The sequence below is a fragment of the Bemisia tabaci genome, chromosome 2 (genome assembly GCF_918797505.1).
Source record: "Bemisia tabaci chromosome 2, PGI_BMITA_v3".
In the NCBI taxonomy this organism is placed as follows: Eukaryota; Metazoa; Arthropoda; class Insecta; order Hemiptera; family Aleyrodidae; genus Bemisia; species Bemisia tabaci.
Window position 1 is genome coordinate 78,937,787 of NC_092794.1, and position 26,607 is coordinate 78,964,393.

The window sequence follows — 26,607 nt, forward strand, 5'->3', positions numbered from 1 at the left end:
CCGGCGGGAGCGGCGAGCACCTCGGCGCGTTCAGACGGCTCGCGTTCAGCCGCACATGGTCCGATTATTGAATTTGAAATCAGATAATATTGACGCCTGACGTGGAACTTCTAAATAAAAACGGGAATGGGCCTATTGCAAACATTTGCTAGAGCAAAGATAAGAGTTGTTTCCCATAGATGATGCCTGAAAAATCACAATGAGCGCATCGGCAAAGTCTGAAATGCACTCATATCTTCACAATCTGCGTAAGAAATTTGCGTGTTTTTGAGATTCCCGCTTCAAAAACGATACTACCGCACAGGTGAACATTTTGCTAGATGAGTCGCTCCATCGTCGGCAATATTCATCATAGCCGACGCTCCCACAGTTTCGCGCGCAATTCGAGGAGAGTTCAAGGTCAATCAAGGTAGGCGAGGGAAATATGAACGTAAACACGCCGATTGTTATCTGGTCTTCTTGTCAGGTGTTATTTCGTCCCATCACACATAGAGTACCTATATTAAGAGAGTATGGCCACTTGAGTTACCACCTCTGATTGGCTCAGCCATCTTAGGCTGAATGGAGCCCTTAGGACCCAAAAATGGCGGACGCCATAAGTTAATGTAATGCAAAATGACTCAAAATGTAGTTGTCTTTGCTTATCAAAACGAGAAATTTACCAAAATGCACTATTGCAACCTCGTTACATATTTTTAAGGCTAATCGTGTGCAATTTTCGAGAAAAATTATCTTGGATGTAGTAAGGTTGGCAGCGAGTGCAGTTGGTGATATCCGTCAAAAGTTGGCAATGACCCCCCTCCCATCCACAAAAACCAAAACAAAGCACCGCCATTTTTGGGTCCTAAGCCTCTCCATGGGACCCAGTGGCCATACGCTCTTAATATAGGTACTCTTATCACACATGTTTTGGCGGATTGGCGTCGGTCATGATGAATACAACAATGCCGACAATGGAACGACTCCTCTAGCAAAATGTTCACCTGTGCCGTAGTATCGTTTTTGAAGCGGGAAGCTCAAAAAAACGCAAATTTCTTACGCAGATTGTGAAGTTATGAGTGCATTTCAGACTTTGCCGATACGTTCATCGTGATTTTTGAGGCATTATCCATAAGAGACAACCCTTAGTTTTGCTCTAAGAAAAGTTTGCAACAGGCCCATTAAGGAAAAAAAGAGCTCGAAACAAATAGTTCTTATTTTTGGCCACAAATTTTGAATCCGAAGTCAAACACACCCTTCCTATTTGAAATTAGCGAGAAACGGAGGGGGAGGGGGTACCCCCCCCCACCATGGGTTTTGGGAGGGCTGAAAATATTTTCATTGAATTCTTAGGGGTCGATTTACCTGCAAAAGTTGCAAGAGTCCCGCAGCAAAATTCTCGGCCTTTTCCGATAAAAAGAAAGAGGACGGATGCTCTAGATCACCTAGTATAAATAAAATCGCGGACAAATTTCTAAAAGCCCACTTTTCCCCTACAAACGCTTAAAAATCGATATCAGCGAAAATTTACCCGGAATTTTTTTTTTTTTTTTTGGATAGGAACAAATTTCAATTCACATGGTTACAAAAAAAATTGTATTTCCGTAAATCATTATTAAATACACTGTATTCAAGATGAAAATTGAGGCAGAAATCTAATAGAAATGGATATGTGGCATTCTGATTAGGCAATTCACAGGACAGATTGGATTCTATCTAAATAAAGCATGATGGAAAGTACAGAAAATAGAATGAGCAGTGGGCTGATTATTGAAATTGACCAACAAAGCCACAGACAGAGAGGACAAATGGAAAATGGAGCTATCTTATTGTGTAACGGGTGCTTGTTACAGATTAAGGGAGAAAATGATGGTTTACCGATAGGGTCTCCCATGGGTTGCCATTCTTTAGTCTGTTGTTTACCTCCCCTGACGATTACACTGCCCACTTCCACCTGTAGAATCGCTCTATTTTCCCTTAGTCTTCGTTGTCTATAGCTTTGTCTATCAGTTTCAAAAATCAGTCCATATGTTCCTGTTTAATTGAGAAACTGGCCTTTAACATTCTCCTATGAATTGAAAAAATTGGCGATTCGAGACACAAAAAAATTGGAATCATTACTAGTTTAAATTGACAGGACACTCACATTTTGTTTGTACCTATCCTTAATAGTAGGGTGGGCCAAAAATTTTTTGTTAGAAATCCCAAAATGGCTAGGGCTTAAAAGTTGTCAATAGGCACTGATAGAACAAGGAAAAAATCCCGGGCCATAACTCCTCCATCTTCATTGTCAACCTGGGGTTTGAACTCTAGAGGGCTGAATATTCCCTTTTTTCGAGTTTTTTCAAAGTAAAATCACTCTCTGCGCCTACATCAGGGTCAAACCTTTTGCAAGCTAAGGTAACCCTGTGTATTTTGAAACAAGAGATCGATTTCTAAAAAAAAAAAATCGATATGTTGAAATCCAATATCAATTTTGGCGAAATATTACGTAAAAAACGTTGTTTATTTGGCTTTTTTCACGCCTAAGGTACTTTATGTAAGAAATAATTGGATCGCATTTAACAAAAAGGAACCAGCGCGATTGTAATGTTTTAGAAATGATTCTTCTTCAAAATTATTTAAAAAATCTTTCAGAATAGTAAAAAGTTTTTGCTTTCCACCAAAAAAATTGTTATTTGAATGGAAAACAATTGTGTAAATTTTAATACTGTACATATATTGAGAATTTGTAAAAAAAAAGAGAAGAAGTTGCACGATTTTGAAAACACTTTAATTGCGCTGGTTCCTTTTTGCTATATACGATCCAATTGTTATAGTGACCTTTTGACCCAAAAAATTGATTATTTTAGCAAAATTACCCGCGTAGACAAGTCTAAATCATCGGAATGGTCAAAAGTGGCGGTGGTAAAGGTATAATTTAGAAGTAACAGGAAGGTCTTTTTGCAACAGCTCTTAATTTAACCAATACGTCATTTCAAGGATATATACGACCAACACAGGGTCTCGTTAGGCTTATTCTACTAAGAGGACGTTAAGATTGATTAGGGTGTTAGGTATGGCTGATGAAACAGGGGACCCGGGAGGCTTTGGAGGCAACAGAGATGGACTTTAGGCGTAAATCCGCTGGTATTTCCAGCAAAAATCGCGTCAGAAATGAGACGGCAAGGGAAATCATAGGTGCCACACAGGCCATCGTGCATGACATTGAGACGAAACAACTTATTTGGTATGGTCATGCTAGAAAAGGGCAGGAGATAGGTTGCCAAAGACGGAACTTGATTGGGTTTTTCTTGGGAGAAGGTGCAGAGGGCGTCCATTGAGGGGTTGGAGGGGTGGGATTGAAGCAGAAATATTAAGATGCTCAATGCCCGAGGGGTTGTGGTTCGATAGGAGGCAGTGGAGGTTGGGTGTCGTAGAGCTCCAGGGAGTGCCATGAAGCAACTTATATGTATGGACTTTAGGATTGATTTGATTTCCAGAACTTACCACCAGGAGGTGACTATTAATCGAGTTGTGCCCGTGTCTCTCTTCCTTTGAGGCACGTTTGATTACAATGCATAAGAAATAGGAATTATTTCACACCATTTGGGGATAATTTTTTTGATGTAGTTATTTCTAGCTAAATAGACGCACACCATTGCAAGGAGATCTCATACTCTAAAAATGAATATGCCTTTCCACTGAAATGATGGCATAAGGTCCCAGTATTTTAACTTTGAGCGAATGAAACCATCTCCTCGCTACAAACTGATGCAGTGGTTTCGATCACAATTTTCAAGCATCTTTCAACACTGAGTATGACAAGGAAATTAGGAGAGAGGTTCGATTTGTTCTACATCACTGACAAAAAGATGCAAGTTCTCATCATATAAAAACTGGAGCACAAGAATTTCCGCAAAACCGACTTCTTTTTTGGAATGCAATAATTTTGTTAACTGTTCGACTCCTAATTTCCAAAGAATCGTTGGAATCGAGATTCTTGGTGCCTCACTTAAATTTTTTGGCCGAAAAATGTACCGAAGAGATCAATTAGAAGATTTAGAAGAAAAAGAAGTTATTAATAGGCGGAACTAATAACTTTCAGCTAAACAACTAAGGAAAAAATGACAGGAATTTCGATGTGAACTCACTTAAGGATTTTCGATTTCTATAACTTCTGTTAGGATTGATCAAGACACCACAAATTTACATGCATCAAATCTTGCCAAGGTTCGATTTAAATCACACTAGTAATAAAAAATTCAGAGTAGATGCATATTTTTTCAATTCAAAATCAGCAGAATTAGCAAGCAAGCACTCAAATCTAAACATTATATTTATGAAGTACTTTAGTAGGCATGATTTCCCAAACATGGTTTACACATGAACTTGAGAGGCAAAAGCAAGCTTGTATTCGAATTGTATACTGAAATTTCAGGTAATTATCTCAAGAACACCGGGACATCTGGAAAAATTCAGACTATTGTAGGAAATATACATGATACAATCAAGATATAAGAGAAAAGAAAGTTAGCGACCACGGTAAGGTATTTAAGCGAAGGGCTTTTAAACTAAATGACCAAGACAAAGAAAAAAATATTTTTCTTCATAGACTAAATTTTCCTGCAATGACTCACTTATCAACGTCAAATTTAGATGGATACAGTGATAGGAAAGAGAGTAGCTCCATATATATAAGGAGATGTATGAGACAAACGTAGATGACTTCAGCCTTACAGGGGTGATTCGTAATAAAAGCATGGATGTATTATCAAGACATGAGTGTAACTTGAATTAAAACTAATTGAATCCGACGTTGCTGGCACTACCAGCAAGCCTAGAAAGACTACTTTAAATAGATCTTGTAACCAAGACCGAGTCTCACTTAATTTGATTAACATTAGTCTAAAACCTAAGTCTAACATTAGTATTTTCTGTATTAATATACAATCTCTTGGAAATAAGGAGATAGAAATGGAAAATCTACTTAAATCTTCTAGATTCAAAATTAGATTCAATATTGTATGCTTTACTGAATAATGGATAAAAACACCGATCAACAGTATTCGTGAGTTTCAACTTTAGATTCATATTCTAGACAATCAGCAAAAGGTGGTGGCACAGCAATCTATTCAAAAAGCAATCTTTCAAATATTGAACTTGATATACCTAATGTTGAACTCTGACTTTAACTTTGAATAAAGTGTCATATTCTGTTCTAACCTGTAGCAGAGACGCACTCTAGCTTGAGAGTATGCCTCTGTTAGAAGCAGCTCGGACATATGTGAGAGATCGCGTATTTCCGAGGTGATCGCAGGCAGGTGTTTTGGTTGGCGCGTGCCGCATCAGGGTTAGAGCTTTTGGGCGCCGCAATAGAGCGGCGGCCAAGCGGCCAAGGAGTGGTCAGTTGCGTACATGCGTACTTGCCGGTGATCGCCACCTCAGGGCATTCTAGATATCAACGCGAGTTGGGCTATTTCCCCATCCCCTAGACCATTACATGGTAGAAGCGCCGGGTAAAAAAGCAAGTCTTTTTAAATTAAACGATCCGGTACCGCAAGCCCTACTCCATTGAATCATTTTTTTTTCTCTTCAGTTTTTTGTAAGCCCGGCAGAAGTTAATTTAAGCGTATTTCAGTTTTTCATAAGCCCGGCAGAAGTTAATTTAAGTGTATCTCAGTTTTTCATAAGCCCGGCAGAAGTTAATTTAAATGTATCTCAGTTTTTCATAAGCCCGGCAGAAGTTAATTTAGGTGTATTTCGGTTTGCATGTATACGTGTTTAAGCGTATTTAAGTGAAATTTTTTGTTCGGTCCTCAACCTCAACAACTCGAGGACATGAGGTGAGTAAAAATTTTTTTTCTCTTTTTCTTGTACTTTTTTTTCTCCCCTTCCTTCTCTTCATTTGCTTATTTTATTTTTGTGTGTTATTGAGTGTTGCTCATGTTCATTAACTTCTCCACGACTACAGAGGGAACTATAAAGGTAAAAGCAGAAAACGTGCTGAAAACCCTAAGAGTCAAGTTCCCCTCCGTTTTCAAAAACGGGAAAAATTACTCGATAATACAAATCAGGGACTATACCAGCCAATTAGATCAAATAGATATCGATGCACTAGCGATATTTCGCGAAAAACATCATAACGAGAAAGAGACCCCTACAGAGTGGGACATCGACGAGAAGAGTAGAATAAAAAAAATTTACAGCGCAAATTCTGCAGCTTTAAGTTTAGAACTAGCAAAAGGAGGTTACAGTTACAATAACGATTTGCGGGTGGAAGTTAATCGCAAGATCTTAGCGGAACTAGAGCGTTAGAAATTCGAAAATTAGGAAATTTTAGATAATTGTGGAGAAAATTCAGAGCATTATTACGTAACACCAACTCAGAGTTACGACACAAAGGAGTCTCCGAATTATACTTCAACTCCTGCGGGGACAACGAGTATAGACGACTTTACTCTATTTTGGAACGATTTTACAGGTGAACAAGAGCACCTGCTAGTCAATTTGTACGAAGAGCCAGAACCTTCGCGAGAATCTAGTTCAGTTAGTAATTTTTCTAAGGGCACAGTTAAAGACCCAAATACGGCTAAGAACTTGCACATCTACGAAAACACGGAAAATAATATGGCACTGGCAATTCCTAACGATTTTAAAAAATTCTTGAAGGCATTCGAGGATGCTCCCTAAAAATTTTCTGGTGATGGTTCGATAAGCATAATAAGTTTTTTACGAGACTACGAGAGATATACAAAAGGCGAGAATGATCAATACCAGCGCGAAAACATCAGAAAATTTTTGACTGGGAGAGCAAAAGCTTTCTATGATAATGATGAGGAGATTTTTGAAGGATTTGCGACTTTTAAAGAAGTTAAAGATAAACTGGTGGAGGAATTTGGAAACAAAGATCTGGACGGGAATAAATTTAGTAATCGTAAACAAGGGGAATTTGAGGACCCTTTAATTTACATCGAAGACAAAAGAACACTGGCTAGACGTCTAGATATTAAAGCTCCCGAAAAAACGATGACGAGTTTGATATTAGATGGGCTTCAGGAGAAATATAAAAATGCGATAGGGATGTTTAGTAATGACTCATACACGGAGTTAAAAACCAATGTTACGAGAGCAAAGCATATTTTGAAGGAAGACAATTTTTATACCAGTAAAACAGTGAATGAAATAAGTGAAGTTAATCATAATCCAATACACAGGGGGCAATTTAATGACCACGCAAAACTTGAAGCTAGAGTAAAAGAGCTGGAGGGAGGAATGGGAATTTTAGTCACGAAAGTGGATTTAATCCAGGGGCAATTTGATGGAGTAGAGAAAAAACTGGAATCTATATCAGACAATTTCATAAGATTGTGGCACCACTTAGGTGTATCTAATCAGTACCAGTCGCAGAGTTTCCAAATTCCCCTTCAGAGCCTTCAACAGCCTTCTCAGCAGGTTCAACCGAATTTTAACTACCCTCCAGAAAATCAGGCATTCAAGCTTCACAAAAATCAATGTAATCGATGTTTCAGGATGGGACATTGGGGCTTCCAATGCCGAACAAACCCTCTGGATAACCAAAGCGATCAAAATGGGAATAATTATCCAAAAAACGGGGGTTTTCCCGGCCAGAGTTAAGTCTAGGTCGAAAGGAAGAAAAATAAATAGGGAAAAGAGAAGTACTTAACACAAAAGAAAAGCCCAAGGTATCAAAAAAGCAAAAAAAAGTTAAAAATCTCATTTTTTTCAGATTTTACAGGGAAGTCCATAAAATCTGCTCTTTACAAAGTTGTTGGCAAAGAAAACTGTCACATTTCCAGCAACGGGGATTACAAATTTCGATTTGAAGACATTTTAGGGAAAATTCCACAGGAACAAATCAATGAATCCCTTGGTGACGTCGTTTTAATCATGGGAGGTTCGAATAATGCATCAGATAAATTTCATGAGCTTCCAAAGAACTTTGATACTTCCTTTCTAGACAAAGAGGTGTGTGAAAAAACGGCCAAAATTGCCTCAAGGCATTTTCGAATTTTGATCACTTGGGGTGATACAGTAGCTTCCGAGACGCCCAAAACCGGTCGCCGTTTTGCTTAGAAGTGCTGGGTGGCGACGTTGCCATTTTTTAAAGTGGAAACATTTAAAAATTCATATCTCCGCCGCATCTTAACCGATTTCGATGAACTTTTTTTTAAAATGTTCCTCTTAAGTAGAGCTTTTTAGTGGTGTAAAGTTTTCTGGGGTTTATTTGGCTCTAAGCGCACTTACGCGGTTTTAGCAGTTTTTGATAAACACAAAAATTTAGTTTTTATTTTACCACGATCGTGGAATCGACGGAATCTAAACAAAAACCATTCTAAATGAAAGTTCAGATTCTCACCTTTCTAACGAGCACAAGATCATCCCGGGGAAACGTTTAGTTTTCGAGATATGACCGATCAAAGTTGGTCACATGCGCTTTTGCGCAATGTGAATGCGCCTTATCACTGAATCATTCGCGAACTAGGGGTCCCTTACGTTCAATTTACGTTGAAATGATTACACAGAGCAGTAAGGTGTCCAACACGAGCCGTTTTTTCACCTTCGGCTGCCGATATGCGACGTTGCCATTTTTGGAAGTGGAAACTCTTAAAAATGCATAACTCCGCTGCATTTCAACCGATTTCAATGAACTTTTTTTTAAAATGTTCCTCTTAAATAGAGCTTTCTAATGGTATTTAGGATTCTGGATTTTATTTACCTTAGGGAGGCACTTAGGTCGTTTAAATGGTTCATTGCAGAGATTTTTCATACAAAAAATGGTGTTGCTAATTTTTTTTCCGGGGGTTGTGGAAGGGTTTTAAATGACAGAATGAAAAAAAAAGGACTTTTAAAAAAGGGATTTTTTTAATCATTATTCTTACGTGTACAAATATTGAAAGCGACGCTTTCATTGTACAAGAGAAGGTGGGGTTGATGTTTTACCAAGATTTTTGCATTATACTGAAAGCGATGGTGATCATCCGATTAAGTTTGAATATTAAAAAAAATGGAGGGAAATATAGACCCTCTTCATAAAGGAAAAAAATAAAATAAAAAAAATAAAAAATTTAGCAACACCATTTTTTGTATGAAAAATCTCTGCAATGAACCATTTAAACGACCTAAGTGCCTCCCTAAGGTAAATAAAATCCAGAAACCTAAATACCATTAGAAAGCTCTATTTAAGAGGAACATTTTAAAAAAAAGTTCATTGAAATCGGTTGAAATGCAGCGGAGTTATGCATTTTTAAGAGTCTCTACTTCCAAAAATGGCAACGTCGCACATCGGCAGCCGAAGGTGAAAAAACGGCTCGTGTTGGACACCTTACTGCTCTGTGTAATTATTTCAACGTAAATTGAACGTAAGGGACCCCTAGTTCGCGAATGATTCAGTGATAAGGCGCATTCACATTGCGCAAAAGCGCATGTGACCAACTTTGATCGGTCATATCTCAAAAACTTAACGTTTCCCTGGGATGATCTTGTGCTCGTTAGAAAGGTGAGAATCTGAACTTTCATTTAGAATGGTTTTTGTTTAGATTCCGTCGATTCCACGATCGTGGTAAAATAAAAACTAAATTTTTGTGTCTATCAAAAACTGCTAAAACCGCGTAAGTGCCGCTTAAAGCCAAGTAAATCCCAGAAAACTTTATACCACTAAAAAGCTCTACTGAAGAGGAACATTTTAAAAAAAAGTTCATCGAAATCGGTTAAGATGCGGCGGAGATATGAATTTTTAAAGGTTTCCACTTTAAAAAATGGCAACGTCGCCACCCAGCACTTCTAAGCAAAACGGCGACCGGTTTTGGGCGTCTCGGAAGCTGCTGTATCACCCCAAGTGATCAAAATTCGAAAATGCCTTGAGGCAATTTTGGCCGTTTTTTCACACACCTCTTAGCAGACGAAAAAACTGTTATTATTTTGGGCGTTCCGAGACAAGAGAAAGCAAATGAGGCAGATTGTTTATTTTTAAATAAATTTTTAGAAAGCGCTACAGAGCAAAGCGGAAAATTACATTTCATATCATTGCAATCATTTGGCTTTGAAGACTGGACTCCTGGTAAACACCCAGAGCAGAGACTACTGACAGAATCAGCAAGATTCAAAGTAGCCAGTTTGATAAAAAACGTGATCGAGATTAAATGTAATACATTTTTAAGGGACGCCTATCTAGACGTAGTTGATGTAAATACGGACTTGGAGGTAAATTTTGTTGAAAGTTCGAAAAAATGGCCGCATGAGGAAGAGTTTTCAATTTTCAAGTTTTCGACGGCATCGAAGAGCTACGTCACGGTCTGGGACAATGACGAAGCTTCAGTGGCCGACGGGAAAACATATCAGTGTTTTTCGGTTCACGATGAGTGTGACGCTGACCTTGCTGACACAGAAATGGAGACGGTAAATGAAAACAAAAGTGGAGCGAGTGCCATTGACGCGCCAAAGAACGCCAAAAGAATTGCGGAACTAGGTGTAAACATTAATCCGGACTTGCCTGAGAGTAGTAAACGCAAAATGGAAACCGTCGTGCTTGAGTTTGAATAGATGTTTTTAACGAAGGAAAAAATTTTTGGGTCTAATGCATCTTTGAGCAGTGTTTCAGAGACCTCCACGGAAATTGGCACAAACGAAGGGAGTGTCGAGCCCGTTACGGAGCGTGGAGATCCGGACAAGTTCAAGATTTGCAAATCTGAGGAGAGACCAGCCGCATGTGAAACTCAGGAAGGATATCTTCACATTATTCAAATATTACCTATGGAATTCTTAAGTTCTATAGTAACAAATGGTAAAAATGGTCATTTTGATCAGCAAGAAATTGGAATAGATGCATCAAAACTCTTGCATCAAAATTCTTCTTGGAATAGATTGCCTCTTAAGGATTGGAGATTTAGGAGGAAATTCGATCCTGGGTGATACTATCAATCCAGGATTTCCAGTATCAAAACGTGTAACTTTTTTATCCTAATAATGATGTTATTTTGTTTACAGGCCACGATGATATATTCTTTGATTGTCAGATTTTTTTTTGAAAACTACAAAACAAAAGAAACAAATTAAACATTATCTGTTCCAGAGGTTTTTTCTTCGACTTTTTGCCGAATTAAAAAATCGGACAGTTTTTGTGACTTTCGCCTGTTAAGAAATGCTCCTGTGGTGTATTTTAAAAAGCATATTTTATACATCCGCGACTATTGGGAGTCCGTCTGCAGGATGATAGAATTGTTTATCTTGCTGAGCGAAATTTTTTTTTTTTTTACCTACTTTTGTTACCAGTTTTTATTCATCTTTTTACTGTCATAAAAGGATGGACAGTTTTTCCGTCTGTTTTGTCCGATACAAAATGGCGGTGGTGGATGGCGTCGAGTTTCGACCCTCTCCCCTCCTTCCCAAGAGACAAGGGAATGAGGGGGTTTTAGCTGTATGAAAATCAAATAATTAGGTCTAAGGATTTTATAAATAAGAGAATATTATGATGGTTTGAGTTTTTTAAAAAAAGGCTAGAAAATATCAAAGTTGATGTAATGAACCACACTCTTTTAGAATGCGAGTGTGCAGATTATTTATCCTTCGATTCCATTTATTATGTGTCTTTTATTCTGTCTTTTATTCTGTTTTTTTTTTGGGATCCTACTTTTCTGAGACTTTTTAAATTAGGACCTCTTCTCAGTTTTTTTTCTGATTTGTGAAAATGTATTTTGTAATGTATGTAATTGTTCATTTCAGAAACCTATTGGGTTCCGGCCTCTAAGTCTAATTTTGAGGTCCTCCTTGAGTGGCAATAGGGATCCAGGATGATGCAGCAGTCGGTTGGGGGCGCTGGCGCAGAGGGAATCGTTCAGATGTCTAGTTCCGGGTGCGAGAACCGGACCGTCCACCCACTCAGTTGCGCAGTGTTGTGGGGCTGTCTGTTTACCCGTCCCGGCCGCTGGGACCAGTCTCTTGGTCTGACTGATCATGGAGCCTCAGGACTAGGCTAGTTTTCCGGTCTGGAGCTATTCCTGGAGCATCAACATCGTCTCTCAGACTGGCTGCTGGTCTACGTCCCTAGGATGGTGTCATCCAGAGGGCCTATGGCGGTGCAGGATTCTCTAATCTGGAGCTACTGCGAGAACAAGATTCATTCTCTTCCCAGGCTGTCAAGCAGGACGACTCTGCAAGTCTACATGATTGGAGGGCGCAACTTTTGGCGTTCTTCACTCAATCATGGCAGCGGACATTTTCTGTCAACCCGGGAGATGTCAGCGTCAGAAGCCTCTTCATGGTTGGTGTGGTGGGCGCGACTTTTGGGCGTTCTTCGCTCAATCTTGGCAACCTACTTTTCTTGGGAACCTTTCCTGCGGCGTAACGGACGAGGGTCATTGGCAAACCACGCACAAGGGACTGGACGGATGGCGATTCTGGAGTAACGGCAAGGCGCTCGGACAACCGACAGTTGGCGGCTGCTCGCGCTCGGCAGATCACTCAGGGGGAGCGGATGCTTCAGTTTTTTTTGTAAATTAGTTATTAGTTTGGGGGAAAATGTAAATATCAAATTATGGGGGGACTATTGAAATTTTGTAACCTACTTTTAAGTATCTGAATACAGTAATGCAAGGGTTCTGACTGCCGAGAGGTACGCATGGGGTGACGTGACTTCGAAACTTTGGGGTTCAGTGCACCACCTACCGCTTAGTTTTTTTTTTCTTCTTTTCTTTCTTAGGGAGGGGGCGTGTAGCAGAGACGCACTCTAGCTTGAGAGTATGCCTCTGTTAGGAGCACCTCGGACATACGTGAGAGATCGCGTGTGTCCGAGGTGATAACAGGCAGGTGTTTTGGTTGGCGCAAGCCGCATCAGAGTCAGAGCTTTTGGGCGCCGCATTATAGCGGCGGCCAAGCGGCCAAGGAGTGGTCAGTTGCGTACATGCGTACTTGCCGGTGATCGCCACCTCGGGGCATTCTGGATATCAACGCGAGTTGGGCTATTTCCCCATCCCCTAAACCATTACAAACCTAAAAGCATACATAATATGTATATATCCCTCGAACTCCCCTACTTCTAATATAGACTACTTCTTTGATATGTTCAAATCAATAATGAAATGGTCTAAGCTCAAACGCACTGTAATATGCGGTGACTTCAACATAGACCTACTTGTCAATGATAAGAACAAAAACCTCTCCAGCAACCTGGCTACAGAATATGGATTTAAGATATTAATTAACAAACCAACTAGAATTACGATAAATTCTGAATCATGCATCGACAATTTTCTTATCAACTTCAATTCTAGAAATGCTTCCTCCTCTGTGAATGAAAGTATTAACCTATGAGATCACTATGCAATTGAACTTAATTTACCAACCAACAGAGAGGAAAAACATTCATCTAACCTTATCCGATACAGAAAATATTGTTCCAACAACATTGAAGATGCTAGACCACTAATTACCAGCATTGATTTCTATTATGATACTGAACCCTGTAATGCTGATGTAAACCATGTGTATTCTACTTTGATTGCATTTTGCAAAACGGAACCACTAGCATTGCAATGTTGCTAAGATTGTGCAACTTCTTTTGTCTTGGAGGAAAAACCCGATTATCCCTTAATAGTTTCTATTTTACTCGCTAAAAACTGTAAATTTAAGACAAAAATTACCATCTAAATTTCATAGTTTTTCACAATTTCCGCAATTTTATTACAAAGGATGAAGTTGCACAATGTTAGCATCATTGCAATGCTAGTAGTTCCTTTTTGCAAAATGCAATCCACTTTTGCAGATAGAATTGATTCTATTCATGATGAAACGTGTCCTATGATTATAACTAAACCTGAACTTAATCAATGACTGACTCCAGGTTTAAGGAACTCCCCCAAATTCAAAAACACTCTCAGATCTTGGTAAGATTGTATTCAAACAAGGTGCTTACTGAATTTTACTCTAATTATCTCAAAGTGTATAGAAAAGTCTTGTGAGAAGCGAAAAGAAAGTATACTGAAAAAAATCATAGAAAATAGTGATTACCCTAATAAAACAACGTGGAGATTAGTTAACTCTTTAGTAGGTAAATCCAAGAACGATAAAATCAATGATATACTGATAGATGAACTACCCATAACTAACAACGAAATCTTAGCCCAAAAATTCAATGAGTGCTTCATCTCCGAAGTCCCGAAATTACTTGAGGAAACGTATAAAAACAATAAGCCTCGAATAAATCAAGCAAAACTACCTGAAAAACAAATACAGCACCCTTTCAGTATTAAAAAAGTGTCCTTGTCAAATATTGAAACAATAATTAAAGAATTAAAAAACAGTAAATCAACAACTCATTCCAAAACTCCCATGCATTTTATCAAACGAGTAAATGAAGAAATCAGTAAACCTCTCACAAAGATTTTTGATTTAATTGTAGAACTTAAAAAGTGGACAATCGCCCCCTTACATAAAAAAGGTCCAAAATACCTAATGGAAAATTACAGACCCATTGCTCTTAATAAACCATAATAAAATTTTTGCGAAATAAATCCAAAAACAAATCTTAAAATTCTTTATCAAGAATCAATTATTTTACAGTAACCAGCATGGATTTATCTCAGGCAAGAGCACCCGTAAAAATCACAGAAATTACTTCAGACTAATTTTAAGGGGGGTTTCGGACCCCCAAATACGTCAATTCAAAGGTCATTCAATTTTCCCGCGAAATAAGCCTATTTCCCCCAGATTTGCCTCCACATTATCTCAGTACGGTCAAAATCAGTTCAACATTACGTTGGCAAGTCCTCAAATTTCGGGAAAAATTGAAGAAAAATTTAAATGGTCAAATTTAATCACCTTAATTTTTTTTTTTTTTTTAACTTTTCCCGAAATTTGGGGACTTGCCAACGTAATATTGAACTGATTTTGACCTTACTGACTACTGAATTAATGTGGAGGCAAATCTGGGAGAAATTGGCTTATTTCGCGGGAAAATTGAATGACCTTTGAATTGACGTATTTGGGGGTCCGAAACCCCCCCTTAAAATTAGTTTGAAGTAATTTCTATGATTTTTACTTATAAGTGCTTACAATTTGGTAAATTTCTCCGTTTTATTTTTTTCATTACGATAATTTGAGCTAGAGTTATGATTTTTTGAAAATAGGTCAAATTTGACCTTTCACCTACCATAACTCGGTCAAAAATTAAGATATTGATCTGCGGTTGGCGCCAAAATTCTTAGTTTTTTATGCTCTTTCGAATGAGGTATCACAAGATAGGGGTTGCTATTTGAAAAAAAAAAGTTGGGGTCCGCAGCCCCTCCCCACGGGGGGGCCCGAAAATTTTGGGGGGGCCTCAAAAAAAGCTAACATTGATCGATGAACATTCCCAAAGTTTCGTTTCAAAATATTAATTAGGTAAAATTTTAGAAGGGGTGGAAGGGACTTTTGGGACACCCTGTATACTTCGTTAATTTCAATTTTACAAAAAATTATTATGCTTTACATACCACAGATTTAAAAAAAGTATAGTTTCATAGGTTTTCTTTGCATGGTTATAGTTGTGGGTTGTTTGACAAAACACAACTGTCCCCCCAAGCCTGGGGGTTTCGCGGTATTCGAAATCTGGTCAACAATTACATAATCGTCATGTTTTGGGGTCCAAAAATTTGTCGTTGAAGCTAAATAACTTTTTAAATGTTCAACTTAACTCAAAAAGAGCAGGCATTATGAGTAGATTTCGGCACACTGTTTCTAAATATTATAGGGTTTTACTCTACAACTTAACTGGCAAGAGAGCTAAATTTGCTGCAAACTGTGCAGGCGAGCCCGATTGAGTTCCTTCGTGTATATCTAGCTAGGCAGCAGTCACCCGTCATCTTACACTCTTTCGGGGGAGTATTTTAGGATTGGGCCGGGGTGGCTACCGCCATCTAAAATGGCTGAGTGCAAATGATTTCTTAATCGAGGTAGACGAATGTCATTGTTCAATCTACTCAAACAGTCCCTCTGACTCTAGTGACTATGTATCCATGGTAGGGTACTTTTCAGAGAGGAATGCACCAGGGATTTAAGAGTAATATTCTATCAGGAGTTCTCTTTTTAGTTGCAAACCGACTGTATTGTATCTAGAACCTTTCGACAACATTTCTTTAGGCTGCACCTGTCGAAAACTTTAACAAATGTTCTGACCCCTACATCTTTATATAAATTAATTATATTAGGACCTCTTCTTTATGCTCCCCCAATTTGGAAATCTGTTTATCGCTCTCAACAATACTCCTCTAGAACGAGTTCAGCACGACTTATGACAGCAGTTCCCTATAAATCCGGAGATACTATGTCCTTCTATGACCAAGACTTTTAGTCCGATTTATGAGCAGACAATATTTAGCATGATTGTGATGTTGGTCAGTCCCATGAAGTCCCATGTTTTCATTTAAAACCATAAACAACACCGCTCAACATGGGTTCTGTACTTCGAACCAAACCAATTTTTTTCGATTCCTACGTGATATAGAAGTCCGAAAATGCCCATAATAACTTCAGAAAAATTGGCTGGTGCTCAGGGCGCCACACAGTGCGTTGATTACATGGGGACGAGTGTCAAAAATCGATATCTCAGTTAAAAATTGTTGAAATTTCATAAAACTTTGGTGAGCTGCTCATCTTGGTCCGTACTATCTTGCAACAAACAGAAATTTTTGAGGAGAACATTTTGAGGGGGTTTTTTGGCCCCGTTTTGAGGGGAAATCGGATAAAATCCTTTCAGCTTGATATCTCCCAGAAAAAAATAGGATATCGAGCTCAAGTTCGCTCTAAAAAAAATTAACAAGTGCTAATTTTCAAAATGCATCAACTTACCGAGAGAGAAGCCAGTTCAACGTTGCTGTGTTGCCATTTTTCGTTATTTTTCATTAGGGGTTTTTAAACCTTACAGAACTTACAATATTTTTTTTTTCTTTTTTTTTATTGAGATACAAGCTACTTTAATCATTCTAATTCTATTTCTCATTACTTCTACGTTTCACTTCCTGGTAGCGTCAATCCTACTGGTAAGCACTATTTATTGTTGATTTTTCCAATTTTTAAATCCTTTTTTTGGTGGCGAATATTGCATTTTGAAATACTGCTCATTTTCCACTTTTCCCTTTTTTCCACTTTCATGGAGTGGCAAAAAAAAGCATTGACAGTACTTGAACTTTAGTGCACGTGAATATATTCAGTAGTATGTGTACTTTCAGAAAATCAACGGTTCATCTGCCCAATGTTGCCCGGTTGGACGAAAATCATGATTTTACAGGAAAATTTGGCCATTTTTAAGGTGTTTTTGGGCGTTTATTCGACTTTGATTCAGAGTTCACAAATAAACCTTCAATTTTCGAGACATATGGCACTGACACAAATAGATAATACTATAAATGGTGTAAAGAAATGGTAAAATTCATTTTTAAGTATCACATGATGCCAGCTCGCTCTAAAAAGTAGCACATTTCTGTAATATTTGTATCCATGCATATGTATGCATGCATATGAACTAATTCCGATTACATGAACCTAGTTTCCAAAAAATATTGATATAAATATATTAAATTGCATGTAAAATAGGGGAAATTCGAAATTGAAGTAGCTCAGTGTTGCCAAATTTCATGAAAACATCCATTTTCGTAAGGCTCGTTTTTACGTTGGTACCCGAATAATGGTAAAATTCTTACAAATGATCATGATTTCTGTCCAAACGGGGGGCTACGGGTAGCTGAACTTTTGATATTCTGAAAGTGCAAATACTACTGATTATGTCCACATTGAAATATTTCCAATAGTTGCCCCAGTTAGACAAAAAATAATTATAAGAAATTTTTAAAATATTAAATTAATATTTTCACAAAATATTTTGGGAAACCTTTAAAAATATTTTTAAAATATGTTAATGTTAATATCATATTATTTTTAAAATATTTCTTGAATATTTTCAAAGTAATTTTTGAATATTGTCAAAATATTGTAAGAATGTTTTGAAAATATTGCGCAAGTAATGCCACCCTTGAGTGCGCCCACTCTAGGTGATGTATTTGGTACTAATGTTCTTTCAAACGTGCATATGCGTTACTACCAGGTGGTGATGGATCATCGTAGAGTTGTGACTTACCTTAAAATCCGCGCCGTCCTAGTCGGGATTAGAACCCACGCCTCGGGATGGAGTTGCAATCCGAAGTCCAGTACTTTACCACCAGACCAGCCAGGCTTGATATAGATGGGCCCCTAAATTCAATCTCTTAACTACCGCAGGCCTCTGAGTCCGTAATATGTTTGTTTATTGACGGATACTTATGATATTTTGCCAGACTTTATTATTTATTAATTGTTTTTTATTACATCATGTAATTTTTTCATTTTCATTTTATTTTAACTCTCTCTCTCTCTCTCTCTCTCTCTCTCTCTCTCTCTCTCTCTCTCTCTCTCTCTCTCTCTCTCTCTCTCTCTCTCCCTCCCTCCCTCCCTCCCTCCCTCCCTCCCTCCCTCCATCCCTCCCTCCCTCCCTCCCTCCCTCCCTCCCTCCCTCTCTCTCTCTCTCTCTCTCTCTCTCTCTCATTTAAAGCAAATTAATGTTTTTTACAATTGCGTCTTTTTCCGGTTTTATTTATTAGGGCCTTTTTCTAGTTTGAATTTATGCCCATGTATTTATGTTATTTATTTATTATTATTATTTCCTTTTTTTTCTTTTAAATTTTCATAATATTAATTTGAACATTTTAAAAAAAATTAAAATTTTTGAAATAATATTTCATAATATTTTTAAAATATTAATAAAAATAATTATGATATACTTTAAAAATGTTATAAAGTATTATTTTAAATATTTTAATTTTTTTATACTTGTAATATATTTTTAAAATGTTTTAAAAATATTTATTAATTATATTTCAAAAGTACTTTTGAAAATATTTTAAAAATATTTTAAGAACATTTTAGAAATGTAAAAAATCAATATTTTTTAAAGATATTTAAAAAATATAGTCAATATTTTAAAATATTTTTAAAATATTGCTGTCTAACTGGGTGTCAATTGTTTTTTTTTTTACCACTTCATGAAACTTCAAAAGAACGTAAAAACGAGCCTTGCGAAAATGGAAGTTTTCATGAAATTTGGCAACACTGAGCCACTTCAATTTCAAATTTCCCCTATTTGACATGCAATTTAATATATTCATATCAATATTTTTTGGAAACTAGGTTCATGTAATCGGAATTAGTTCATATGCATGCATACATATGCATGGATACAAATATTACAGAAATGTGCTACTTTTTAGAGCGAGCTGGCAACATATGATACTTTAAAATGAATTTTACAATTTCTTTACACCATTTTTAGTATTATCTATTTGTGTCAGTGCCAATTGTCTCGAAAATTGAGGGTTTATATGTGAACTCTGAATCAAAGTGGAATAACAGCCCAAAAACACCTGCATAATGGCAAAATTTTCCTATAAAATCATGATTTCCGTCCAAACGGGCAACATCGGGCAGATGAAACGTTGATTTTCTGAAAGTACACATACTACTGAATGTATCCACGTGCACAAAACTTCAAGTACTGTCAATGCTTCTTTTTGCCACTTCATGAATCTTTAAAAGCACGTAAAAACGAAAATGGAAGTTTTCATGAAATTTGGCAACACGGAGGTGCTTCAGTTTCAAAGTTCCCCTATGTTACATGCCATTTAAAATATTTACATCCATATTTTTTGGAAACTAGGTTCATGTAATTGGAATAAGTTCATATATATGCATACATACAGGGCGATCCAAAAGTCCCTCCCACCCCCTCTAACTTTTTACCTAATTGAGGTAAAGATTTGAAACTTGGGGGATATTCCTAGGTCAAAGGGAGCTACTTTTTGGCCCCCCTAAAATTTTCAGGGGGCCCCCCCTCAGGGGGGCAACGGCCCCCAACTTTAAATTTTCAAATGGGAGGACCCTCTTTGTGACAGCTCGTTCGAAAGAGCATAAAAAAAGAAAACTTTTCGCGCAAACCCGAAGTCAATATTTCAAACCGTTTCAAAATGGCGGCCGGTTACAGTTCAAAATGGCCGAAAATTCACACCGGTTATTTGTCGATGGATTTGCGCGAAAATCGGTGGGTGGGGGTATTTTGACACGAGAAAAACGAATTTGACGTTAGATTTTCAAAAAAACCGAAATTTCCAAAATGGCCGCCGGTTAAAGTTCAAAATGACCAAAAATTGATTTTTTTTTAATAAACCGAGGTGACAATTTTCGGCCATTTTGGAAATTTGCTTTTTGGAAAAAGAAATGTGCTATTTTTAGAGTGAGCTGGCATCATGTCATACTTAAGAACGAATTTTACCATTTCTTTACATCATTTTCAGTAAAATCTTTTTGTGTCTGTGCAAAATGTCTTGAAAATTTAAGATTAATTTGTGAACTCTGAATCAAAGTCCAATAAAAGCCCAAAAACACCTGAAAAGTCATGATTTCTGTCCGAACGGGCAACATCAGGCAGATGAAACGTTGATTTCCTGAAAGTACACATACTGCTGAATGTATCCACGTGCACAAAAGTTCTAGTACTGTCAATGCTCATTTTTGCCACTCCATGAAAGTGGAAAAAAGGGTTAAAAAATGAGCAGTATTTCAAAATGCAATATTCGCCACAAAAAAAAAGAATTTAAAAGATTGGAAAAATCAAAAATAGAGGGTACTTACCAGTCGGAATGAAGCCTCCGAAAGAAGCCGGATAGAATGGCACTGAAGCCTGTTGATCAGAATGCTCCTAATTGTTGTCATCTGCAATCGGCTTCTAATCAGGAGCTCAGAACTAGCTGATATCAACCACCTGTGCGGGCACTAGGTATCGATAAAAATCGATACTATGGCTGACAATAGTGTTGCCAGATATACCACTTAACGTTCACCACATAATTTTTGGAAAATTTCGACTTTTATTTTTAGGGGGATTTTTGTCACCATTCAACACACTGTGCGCCGCCATTTTTCCGCCCCAAAAAGGGTTTTGTGTGTTATACTCTCAGCTTTCTAATAAGCTACAGAAATTTAAATTTGGCTTTGTAAAACGCCTAAAAAGTTTACTTTTTAGAAGCCACCTCCACCCCGAGCGGGTCCAAAATTGCACGCCTCCGATTCGGCCACAATTTCTAAATTGAAAGTAATTGAAAGAGAGGTAAAATAGAAGGTAAGAAAAGTGGTACTTTTGAAAATCCTTACCACATAGGATCCTCCTATACCTTTGCATTTCTGGTATCGTTAAGTCAGTCTTCTAGTCCTTGCTACACGGAACTCCTCATCTTGACTCTGCAACTAACTATTGACCACATTTCAGATATCTTCATCTGTTTTGAAGTTCTGGCTGCCAAGATGAGACTTAAGTTTTGGGAAAAGGTGAAAATCACTTGGTGCAAGATCTGGTGAGTAAGGCAGATGTAAGAAAATTTTTCGTTTGAATTTTTCAAGCAAAGCTTGAATAGTCGCAGCACAATGAGGTCCGGCATTATCGTGCATCAACATAACTTGGTTGGTCAGAAGTTCTGAACACTTCTTCTGGATACAGGTTTTGAGCTTCAAGAGAGTTTCACAGTACCGTTCTGCATTTACCGTCTGCCCACGCGGTAAATACTCGACCAACAACAAACAATCCCTTTGCATCCCATGAAACAGTGGCCATAATTTTTCCAGCGGAGGATCCTCGTTTTGCACATTGAAATGTCAAATGCACTGATTTAGGAGCGTGAAATTTTGAACCCACTTGGAGTCAGGGCCGGATTTACCTATAGGGCACTGGGGCACTTGCCCATAGCGGCAAATTTTGAGGGGCGGCAAATTTTGGCACTGGATTAGTTGAAAGTTAAAGCGAGAAAAAAGGAAAAATGGAGACAGAGACGGAGCGAAGTGAAAAGATGAGCGGCAAAATGTATGAAGGAAGGGAGTTGACGCTTGACGGGAGCGGCAAAGCTGCCGCCCCTTAGGTCCGGCCTTGAGCGCTAGGATGATCGTTCGTTGGAGTGATACTAAACAACACGGCAATTTTAAACATCGAGGCAGACTTGATAATCAATTTAGACAATGATGTTCTGGTTGACAGCTTTGCTAAACTGAAAACCCGGAGAAAAACTTTTTGACCGGATCTTCCGAAAATACATTGCAACTAATACATTGAGCTACACTAGCTTCAACTTTGTCTCCAAATTTTATTTTTGTCTCATCCATCCATTCCATTTTATATATTCGCGGCGCATTTTGAAGCAGCTACGCGCACGCGCCCAGGCGGCGCACGAGGGGGGGGGGGGCAAGATGAGATGGCGTGGGAAGTTAGGAGTGCGGAGAGGGGGAGGGGGAGGGGGAGGAGGGGATACTGTTGACAATAAAGTGGCGAAATATTGCAGACCCAGGGGCGACAAAATGTAGCTTGCCCAGGGGCGGCAAAAAGCTAAATCCGGCCCTGCTTGGAGTGGAGGTGGCTTCACAAAACTCAACCTTTTAGGCATTTTAAAAAACCGAATTTAAATTTATATAGTTTGCTAAAAGCTGAGAGTATGACCCACAAAACCGTTTTTACAGATTTTAATTTTATGGAACCGTTAAGAAGATATGGCATTACTATACTTACTTCTGGGATGACCCTTTTACCAACAGAACAAAATTGCTTCTCATCAACCGAATTAAAAATAATCAACAAACAATAATTTTTGTGATTGTAAGAAGAACAACAAAGTGGAAGTACAACCAAAATAAAAAAAAACAAGCTATATCTCACTCTACTTTAGCGGTGATTCTTGCAAAAATCTTGAAGACTAGGAGAGGTACATAAAGGGTCTATATCACCCTACTGGGCTATTTCGTATCCTATTCATCCCAGCAATAGGAGATCTTGCATGAGGTTACAGTGAGTTAAAGGTATATGAAATAGATTGGCGGTGTCATGAGTTAGTTTGGTTGGGACTCTAAAAGGAAAGTCTTCACAATAAATCAGCAGAGTCCATAGGATTGCACAGCACAACAAATTTCGGGGTTTTTTTTCGATTCCTACGTGATATAGAAGTCCGAAAATGCCCATAATAACTTCAGAAAAATTAGCTGGTGCTCAGGGCGCCGCCAAGTCGAATTTTCCAAAATCGAGAAAACCTACGATCAGTTTTATGGAAATATCTCCTCAACGGTTAATCTTACGAAAAAAACAATAAAAAAAACCAGCAGAAAAAGCATAACATTTCCTACCTTACGTTCTATCCTAACGTTTTCTTCAAAAATTGGCTAAAAAAAGGCGTATTTTTGCTGATTTTAGGAGAAACTTAGCTTCATACATAGGCTGTCCCAAAACAACTGAGAGTAAGTCTGTATTTCAGAAACAGTAATAGATATTGAAACGCGGTTTGTAGGAGGTTGTAGCTCATATCCTTAGCTATCCATCGAGCCCAAGATTAGCTCATTTGGTCAAAATTTCGCTGAGTTACAGCAATTTTTCGGAGGCGTGTAAAGAATAACCCTACAGGATTTTTGAGTATTTTTTCCCTTGTCTGAACTGTTGTTCCAAGAGTCGCGCAGTTGATCGCAACTTTGCGGATCACGTTGGCACTGGTCTAGATGCAAGTTCTAACATGTTTGCATGTGCTTTCATTGCATATCAGAGTTTTCTTCAATTTCCCAACTCAGTGAAGCCAACATTTTCTAGCGTTAATGACACTTTCCTACGCCGCAGAAGTTGACGGCCGGCCGCCATGCGGAATCAAAGCCGCCGACTCGCGACCCTCGGAAAAAGTTGCATGCCACCTATAAATGGTGCTCTCCCCAAGTCGATTTTCTCCATAAGCAACTAACATCTCTTTCACGGTATCAGAGGCAGTTAAACCTCGGCGAACACAGTAACGGATGGCATAGTGTTGCTCTTGTTTCAGCTCCGCGGGCGAACTCATTGCACCACACGAGAACAGGTGTCACTAACGCTAGACAATGTTGGCTTCACTGAGTTGGGAAGTTGAAGAAAACTCTGATATTCAATGAAAGCACATGCAAACATGTTAGAATTTGCATCTAGACCAGTGCCAACGTGATCCGCAAAGTTGCGATCAACTGCGCGACTCTTGGAACAACAGTTCAGACAAGGAAAAAAATACTCAAAAATCCTGTAGGGTTATTCTTTACACGCCTCCGAAAAATTGCTGTAACTCAGCGAAATTTTGACCAAATGAGCTAATCTTGGGCTCGTTGGATAGCTAAGGATATGAGCTACAACCTCCCACAAACCGCGTTTCAATATCTATTATTGTTTCTGAAATACAGACTTACTCTCAGTTGTTTTGGGACAGCCTATGTATCTCCAGCCACGAATATCTGAGAAAAAAACTGTTATGCTCATTGAAAAGAATGTAAAATTTACTTCTAGAAAACATATGTCAATAGTTCCTAAACTCAATTTAATCCTGTGAAGCAGCAGTTTATCAGCTCCGCCCTTGAATTGTGATTTTGTCGACCATCTCTTTTAAAATCAAGGAAAAAAGAAGAAAAAAACCTACAAACGTGGCCCAAACTGTGTAACAAGGTGGTAATATAGTGCTGGGCCCACACTATTTTTTTTTTGTTGAGGGGGGTGGGCAAAGCCAAAAAGTTCAAAAATTTTCAATCAGATCCAAAAATTTTGAGCTCTAATGAGGATCAGTAAGAAACTGATGGGGGAGAGTGTTCAGCTCAGGCAGTTTGCATTGGACTATTAAGTTGAGGTCACGTCGAAAGATCTGTAGTTTTGGGTCTTTTCATACCTCATCAGTAGATCACACTCGTCAGTTACATTCTTTTCAATGAGCATAACAGTTATTTTCTCAGATATTCGTGGCTGGAGATATGAAGATAAGTTTCTCCTAAAATCAGCAAAAATACGCCTTTTTTTAGCCAATTTTTGAAGAAAACGTTAGGATAGAACGTAAGGTAGGAAATGTTATGCTTTTTCTGCTGGTTTTTTTTTTTGTTTTTTTCGTAAGATTAACCGTTGAGGAGATATTTCCATAAAACTGATCGTAGGTTTTCTCGATTTTGGAAAATTCGACTTGGCGGCGCCCTGAGCACCAGCTAATTTTTCTGAAGTTATTATGGGCATTTTCGGACTTCTATATCACGTAGGAATCGAAAAAAAACCCCGAAATTTGTTGTGCTGTGCAATCCTATGGACTCTGCTGATTTATTGTGAAGACTTTCCTTTTAGAGTCCCAACCAAACTAACTCATGACACCGCCAATCTATTTCATATACCTTTAACTCACTGTAACCTCATGCAAGATCTCCTATTGCTGGGATGAATAGGATACGAAATAGCCCAGTAGGGTGATATAGACCCTTTATGTACCTCTCCTAGTCTTCAAGATTTTTGCAAGAATCACCGCTAAAGTAGAGTGAGATATAGCTTGTTTTTTTTTATTTTGGTTGTACTTCCACTTTGTTGTTCTTCTTACAATCACAAAAATTATTGTTTGTTGATTATTTTTAATTCGGTTGATGAGAAGCAATTTTGTTCTGTTGGTAAAAGGGTCATCCCAGAAGTAAGTATAGTAATGCCATATCTTCTTAACGGTTCCATAAAATTAAAATCTGTAAAAACGGTTTTGTGGGTCATACTCTCAGCTTTTAGCAAACTATATAAATTTAAATTCGGTTTTTTAAAATGCCTAAAAGGTTGAGTTTTGTGAAGCCACCTCCACTCCAAGCAGGGCCGGATTTAGCTTTTTGCCGCCCCTGGGCAAGCTACATTTTGTCGCCCCTGGGTCTGCAATATTTCGCCACTTTATTGTCAACAGTATCCCCTCCTCCCCCTCCCCCCCCCCTCCCCCTCTCCGCACTCCTAACTTCCCACGCCATCTCATCTTGCCCCCCCCCCCCTCGTGCGCCGCCTGGGCGCGTGCGCGTAGCTGCTTCAAAATGCGCCGCGAATATATAAAATGGAATGGATGGATGAGACAAAAATAAAATTTGGAGACAAAGTTGAAGCTAGTGTAGCTCAATGTATTAGTTGCAATGTATTTTCGGAAGATCCGGTCAAAAAGTTTTTCTCCGGGTTTTCAGTTTAGCAAAGCTGTCAACCAGAACATCATTGTCTAAATTGATTATCAAGTCTGCCTCGATGTTTAAAATTGCCGTGTTGTTTAGTATCACTCCAACGAACGATCATCCTAGCGCTCAAGGCCGGACCTAAGGGGCGGCAGCTTTGCCGCTCCCGTCAAGCGTCAACTCCCTTCCTTCATACATTTTGCCGCTCATCTTTTCACTTCGCTCCGTCTCTGTCTCCATTTTTCCTTTTTTCTCGCTTTAACTTTCAACTAATCCAGTGCCAAAATTTGCCGCCCCTCAAAATTTGCCGCTATGGGCAAGTGCCCCAGTGCCCTATAGGTAAATCCGGCCCTGACTCCAAGTGGGTTCAAAATTTCACGCTCCTAAATCAGTGCATTTGACATTTCAATGTGCAAAACGAGGATCCTCCGCTGGAAAAATTATGGCCACTGTTTCATGGGATGCAAAGGGATTGTTTGTTGTTGGTCGAGTATTTACCGCGTGGGCAGACGGTAAATGCAGAACGGTACTGTGAAACTCTCTTGAAGCTCAAAACCTGTATCCAGAAGAAGTGTTCAGAACTTCTGACCAACCAAG

At 38.5% G+C, this 26,607-nt stretch overlaps 1 protein-coding gene across 5 annotated transcripts in view; it reads right to left on the reverse strand.

Annotated features, from left to right (window-relative positions):
- alph (protein phosphatase alphabet) overlaps positions 1-26,607 on the reverse strand; it is a 75,102-nt gene that overhangs the window by 21,464 nt on the left and 27,031 nt on the right. For 2 of the 5 annotated variants that reach the window (XM_072296370.1, XM_072296369.1), the window contains one exon: positions 10,561-10,666. The exons of 2 other annotated variants lie outside the window; for them this stretch is intronic. In XM_072296370.1, the coding sequence (XP_072152471.1) occupies positions 10,576-10,666 (91 nt within the window). In that variant the 3' untranslated portion in view covers positions 10,561-10,575. Of the gene's footprint in view, positions 1-10,560; positions 10,667-14,172; positions 14,192-26,607 lie in introns of those variants that run through there. One more of the 5 variants, XM_072296372.1, reaches the window with a different exon arrangement.